Source organism: Saccostrea cucullata, unplaced genomic scaffold, assembly GCF_032062105.1.
Source record: "Saccostrea cucullata isolate Sc308-1 unplaced genomic scaffold, CSIRO_AGI_Scuc_v1 ctg317, whole genome shotgun sequence".
Classification (NCBI taxonomy): domain Eukaryota; kingdom Metazoa; phylum Mollusca; class Bivalvia; order Ostreida; family Ostreidae; genus Saccostrea; species Saccostrea cuccullata.
The window spans coordinates 490170-496862 of NW_026933753.1; the positions used below are offsets into that span (position 1 = coordinate 490170).

The 6693-nt window shown below is 34.1% G+C and overlaps 1 protein-coding gene across 1 annotated transcript; it reads left to right on the top strand.

Moving 5' to 3' along the window:
- LOC134239261 (RNA-binding protein RO60-like) lies at positions 1-6291 on the top strand. The gene is made up of 2 exons (XM_062721435.1): positions 1-338; positions 2095-6291. The coding sequence occupies exons 1-2, from the start codon at positions 85-87 to the stop codon at positions 3626-3628; spliced, it is 1788 nt and encodes a 595-aa protein (XP_062577419.1). The 5' UTR covers positions 1-84; the 3' UTR covers positions 3629-6291.
- The last annotated feature ends 402 nt before the right edge of the window (positions 6292-6693 follow it).

Sequence of the window (6693 nt, forward strand, 5' to 3'; positions counted from 1 at the left end):
AGATAATCACAACTGAATAAAATCCTCGCTGCTGGAGTTTTTAAAACGAAAGTAAAGTTTTATTATGTACAACTATCTGTCAAAATGGCTGACAGAGAGGATGAAGAGGATATGGAAGTGGAATTTTTGACTATACGGGAGGGCACCTGCTCGACAGATCAAAGAGATCCAATATCGAAGCAGCAGGTACAAAATGCCGTAGATCGGTTCGTATTTCCATCCCTCGCATCAGATCTGGAAGAGGAGCTTGTTCGTTTTCTTCGTTTGGGCCATTCAACAAATGCATACTCATCTGGAAGTAGGGATTTGAACACTATGGACGCAGATTGTGTTTTAGAGTGAGTATGTATTGCACAGATTTAAAGAGGAAAAAAAAAATGATGAATTAATAGTTTTCCTTTGTATAAAATTTTCTTCTTAATGTTTTTTTTCTGAGAGAGTGATCTGCCCTTAGACAGTGGAGTTTCAATAATATATACATATCAGAAGACTATAGCTGTACTTCGACCCCGCAAGAAATATTCTGAAATTGTAATAAATTACAAAAGAAAAAAAAAACGTCTTATCGTCCAAAACACATGAAAATAATTTAACGGTATACTTCACAGCCAGATAAGACAATAAAATGTACTTGACGATGTACAAAATTTTAATATACAAGTGTAGAGTAACCTGCACGCTTCCGTACAAATAGCAATATCTAAAATGCTCCGAACAAAGAACAAATACCGGGTATCTAATTCGTCAGTATCATTCATTTGATTCATCAGTTGCACCCTATACCAGTGTTCTTGATCGAACAATTACAGTGTATATATTATAGTTCTAACTTTCAACTCGACATTCACATTTAGATATATCGACGGCGTATTGTCAATTAACAATGGTAATTTCTATTCCTATGTCGATACGATGAAACAACGATAACGAATAGCATTCAAGATCAAAAGTCCATAAAACAATACAAAATAGGAGCAGAGCAAACACGGACCTCCAAAACATCAGAGGTGGGATCAGGTGCCGTTGAAGAGTGAGCATATCCTGGTGAGCTTGAGATAAAAGATACCACAGAGTCTGACACATCTGTTTCATATTTGGATATTTTACTTGAAAAAAAAAACGTTAATGGGAAATGGTAATCAACCAACCAAGCTCTGTGATAAACGCGATGACTTTAACTTTTCTATCGTCAACTTCCCTTACTTATGCAGTAATATAAGAGTTAATCTCAGTTGATTCAAATTCAATACACAAGATCATGCTCTACGTATGAAAAATTTCTAAAACAAGGTAAATTATTGACAACCAAGTTGATGAATTAAGAATATCAACAATCTCGTTTAAAGTCATCATTTCGTAAGTTCTTTGGTCGATACAATGGCCTTGTCAGTAAATACAATTTATGAACGAGTAAATGCTGACCCCTCTCCACAAATGTCACACACACACTAAGGGAAAGTCACCTACAAGTCCCTTAGTTTGAAGCCAGTCTAACAAAAACAGTTGTTTTTGCAAACTTCATAAATATTGTCATAGACAAAGGGCGTAGTAAAACTCGAATTTGAATCAGCTGTTTCGTGTCTACAACTTCAAATGACTTTACGATAACTTACCTCTAAACCAATCAGGAAGCACGCCCAGGTCACAAGACTAGCAACGCCATGTCTTTGGAATGCGGTCAAGAATTAGGATAGAGCAGGTTTGTTTTGGAATCCCAGAAAATTGTAATTAATAAACTTTGTTACTTAAACAAAGTTTATTAACATGAAAAATGATGAGGAATTTAAAAATATGTTATTTTTGCATTTTATTGCCGTTTTAATGGAATCGTCACGCTTATGCATGACTCTCTAATAGAGAAAGACCACGTGCTATTTCCATGTAACTTGTACATATCGGTAAAGTTCATTTGCCCCTTAAATGGTCGACAGGGGATGCTTTCTCCTCCATGGCAGCTGATCCCACCTCTGATGTTTTGGAGGTCCGTGTTTGCTCTGCTCCTATTTTGCATTGTTTTATGGACTTTTGATCTTGTATACTGTTCGTTATCTCCATATGTTTAATTTCAAATCACTTTTAAATTTTTTTCCACAGATTAATCAGAAATGAAAAAGGACCAAGAGCTGTAGAAATAATTAAAGAATTTTCAGAAGTACATCAAGCTTACAAGCAGGACTATATAATTTACGCATTGGCAATATGCTGTAGGTCTTCAGATCCAAACACAAAACGAGCTGGCTATGGCATCCTATCAGATGTTTGTAAAATACCAACTCATTTATTTAAATTTGTTGATTTTTGCCAGAAAATCAGCAAAGAACAGTCAAAATTAAAGGAATCGGGATGGGGAAGAGCGCATCGCAAAGCGATAAGCAACTGGTACATAAAGTATGCAGATGAAGAGAAACATTTAACACTAATGGCATATCATCTTACAAAATACAGGCGACGAGAGGGATGGACACATCGGGACGTCATCCGTAAAGCTCATTTGAAAATTGATAAAGATTTCCCTAAATTTGTAAACAATAGACTGTATCCAGCTCTGAAATATTTAGTGATGGTAGCTGTAAAGGGTAAGAAGTTTGCAGATGCAAATGAGTTCACCATTGAACAGAAACGTCTCGAGGGTTTTGAATCTTCAGTGCTTGCAAAAGTTATGAATTACATCGAGCAGGTGGATGAAGCAAGAAGGTACGACCCCGAGGACGTGGCGGGAATACGTGGACTAATTTTAAGACACAAATTGGCCAGAGAGCAAATTCCCACTCTTTTCTTGAAGCACAAAGAAGTTTGGAATGCTTTATTGCGACATATGCCCATGACAGCGATGTTTCGAAATCTAGGAAAGATGTCAGTTTTGGAATGCCTGACGGAGGATTCTTTTGAAAAGCAATTGGTTCTAAGCAAAATCCAGAACGAAGAATTAATTGTCTCGAGCAGCATACACCCAATGACATTTATGGTTGCACTTAATCAGTATAAAGAGGGAAAGAGTGCAAACGGTAAAAGAAAATGGCCAGTGTTAGAATCAGTGATGAATGCTCTAAGAGGAGGTCTTCATATATCACTAAAATGCATTCCACCAACCGATAAACGAATACTGTTGGCTTTTGGGGCAAGTCAATCCATGACAAAGAAATGCATAGGAGTGCCCTCACTGTCAGCTCTCGAAGCATCAGCTTTCATGATAATGATAATGGCTAAAAGAGAGAGGGCGTGCGAGACACTTGTGTTTACAAGCAACGAATGTCAACCATTAACTGTCGAAGCAGACGACAATGAGAATGATATAGTCAATAGGTTAATGTCGTTTGGATCCTCAGAAACAACTGATGGATCCATGCCTATTAAGTATGCTCGGAGCAATCGAAAATACTTCGACGCTTTTGTAATAATTACAGATTCCGATACTACTTCAGGAAATGTGCATCCCAGCGAAGCATTCAAAACTTACTGCGAAACAGTAAAGTCAAAAGGAGAAAGAAGACCACGGTTAGTGGTGTGTGACATGATTTCTCCCAGTGTAACTATTGGAGATCCCACGGATTTAAATACTTTGAATATTAGTGGATTTGACCATAACGTACCGCGTATCATTAACGATTTCATTAGAGGTGACTCATAGATTGGAACTTTCGTTAGTGAAGGCTGTTGTACATACAAGTCATCTCGCATCAAATATATTAAGCAGAACCAGGACATCAACTGAAGTCTTAAACGGTTGATTTTTCCTCCTCATCACCTTCATTTTACCGCCAAAATTTCTTTTATGAATGTCTAAAAAAATTTGTTTCGTGTATTTTGTAAAAAAAAAAAGAGAGAGAGAGAGAGAGAGAGAGAGAGAGAGAGAGAGAGAGAGAGAGAGAGAGTTTTTGGCTCCATGCAAGTTATCCGCAATAAATGTTCGTTTTGCAAACGAAAAAATAAGGATCAGCGAGGAAAGCACCAATAGTAATCACGTGTTGTTTGACCCTTTACCAACATCTGATGCATACTGGAGCGTTTTTTGCCATATTGGGAAAGGATAAGGGGTATTATTTTGACGTGTTTTTTTTTTAATTTCTCTTTGTCTATTGGATTCTTGTGAACCTTTCATCTTAGTCTGATCTTCAAAGACTACTAGTATTTTGAACGGGAACAACTCAGAATAACAGAACCGTTTCGTTATGAGATGTATGATGATGATTGACTATCAGTGGTTTTAAATTGTGAAAAGCTGAAGTAAAAGAGCTTTTAATTGATACATTGACTGGTTTTGAGGATAATTCATACACATAATAAATATTTATATCAAACGTATTTTTGAAATATACACAATATTGCATGGATTAATTTTCAGTTTGTGCGTCTTCAATGTATATGCCATGTTTTGTACAACTTAATTCATATTGCATGTATTTGTGGTGCAGATTTAATACGGTAAAGACATATGCAGCAATACCCCACGATAAATTTAAGTCCATACTAGATTTTTAAAAAACGAAAATGGAACTTGTAAATTTCTTCACCTTCTCATGGGTCATACGGAAAAATTATTTTATATAAAAACATTCTGATTGTACACACAATTACTCTGAAGTTGATATTTAAAAGATGTTTGAGTTTCTAGATGACAATATTTTTGTAGTCTTGTGAGTCAAGTCTTTCAAAAATCACATGGAATTCCCACGAGTGCCAATTGTATTATCCGATTTTTTTTTTTATTATTCCTGTGAAGCAGGAGTCAAAAACTACTACACGAGGAGATTGATATATTGAACAAGGAAACACTTCCTTTGACCTTTAACTTGACACTTAGATATATCGACGATAGATAATTCCATTTTTATTACGACTCAATTTATTGCAGTGAACTTGTGATAACCATTATGAGTTCAACTTTTCCTTAGTCTTTGCCTTCCCACTTGCATGTGGAGTTTATGCCTCCCAGTTGATTCGATACGCAAGTGAATGCTCTAGGTACAAAAACAATTCCTAAATGAAACAAGCTATTGACAAACAAGTACATGGAACAAGGATATGTTAATGTCGTTTTAATATAGATAAAATCACCTTGTAAGCAAATAAGATCTATCATTAGGTCGAGTGCTGACTGATGTTTTTCATACATGTAGTCATTATTTATATACCGAATTAACAGACTTTTCTGTTTAATGCCCTATCATGAGATTGAGCTTACGGTGAGGGATGCTTACTTTTCCATGACACCTGATCCTACCTGTGGTGTTTTAGATTGTACTGTTTCAAAAGTTTGATCGTTATCTTCATATTGCATACATTTGTTTTGAATTTACTGAACAGGACTTTATATTAAAAAAAAAAGAATCATTGACTCTTGACTAGAGTAACCAATTCAGTTCTTTTATATAGTACCTTTAGGAATCGAACTTTTTGACAAAGCTATAATAGAAATGATAACTAACAAAAGGGAAACCTTTGTCTAGAGTTATGTTTTTGATGATTTTGTTTTCTATGCAGCGACTGACTTTCATCAGGGAATACTTTTGTTTAAAAAAGATAAAAGATGCAGCATGTGATGTGAACGTTTATTTTTAATCTAACAATATTATATTACAAATATAGTACAATGTATTATATTCAATTGATGATATTTTTCATATAACTGTTGTACTTCACAAAGTAACTTCTATTGTTAATAATTTATTCAATTAAGATGAATTGTGAACCGATAAAAAAAATGAAGTTAATTTTATGTTTGTTTTAATTTAATAGACTGTTTAAAGATACATATACTTATTAATTGATCTGATAAGTTATTGCAACGATATCTTAACAAATTCATTTTTTGGTTTAAATGATTAATTATAAGTCCTTCTCCAAAGTTATAAAATTATAATCACTTGTATGTCTATGGTAAGAATTCTTATTTTTCTGAATATTTACATCCACTTCATATTATCTCTGTTATTTAAGAAAACTGTTGGTATTAGTCGTGGACATCCCTGAGCATATAACATATTTCTTGAGCTCCTTTATCAATGATACGTACATGCATAATGATGTACAAATAAATTGTTTTATATTTAGTCTTCTTTATCCTACTTAAAATACTGAGAAATCATTTCGTTGGTTTTTAGTATGAGAATTAACCTTCATTGCAGCTGTTGCGGGAAAAATTATATAACCTGCTTTTGTTGGTTATGCATATCTCTGCAACATTAATGAGAACATTTATTCTCGTACTAACAACCATTGAAAGAAAGCATTTTTAAAAAAAAATATATTATACATAATATTGATTAGATACAAATAAAACATTCAACACCAGTTTTGTTTTGATTTTCATTCCACAATGTTTATATAAATCTGATTTTACACTTTATTTAAATCATGACCTTTGTGCTGTTAAATAGAACAATCAATGGATAACAATATGACAAAATAAGCATGAAATTAACGACCGCGACACCTATTATATAGCTATAACTAAGACTTGGATAACGATGTTTAGATGTCTCAATTTGACCATCTGCTCCCTTTGACCATCCCACAGTTTATTTTCCACCTGTGACCACTTCATATTTACTAATTTATCCATTGTTTATAATCTCATTTATAGCCATGTTTAGGACATGAAATATCTGTTAATAAAATCATCTCTGCAAATCTGAACTGGAAGGATTCGCTTTTTGAAGAGATTTCGTATTTGAAAGCAAGTGAGTAAAAGTA

Coding starts and splice junctions, on each gene's coding strand:
- LOC134239261 (XM_062721435.1), top strand. CDS start 85: ATGGCTGACAGAGAGGATGAAGAGGATATGGAAGTGGAATTTTTGACT. Junction 339..2,094: donor GACGCAGATTGTGTTTTAGA/GTGAGTATGTAT, acceptor TTTTTTCCACAG/ATTAATCAGAAATGAAAAAG.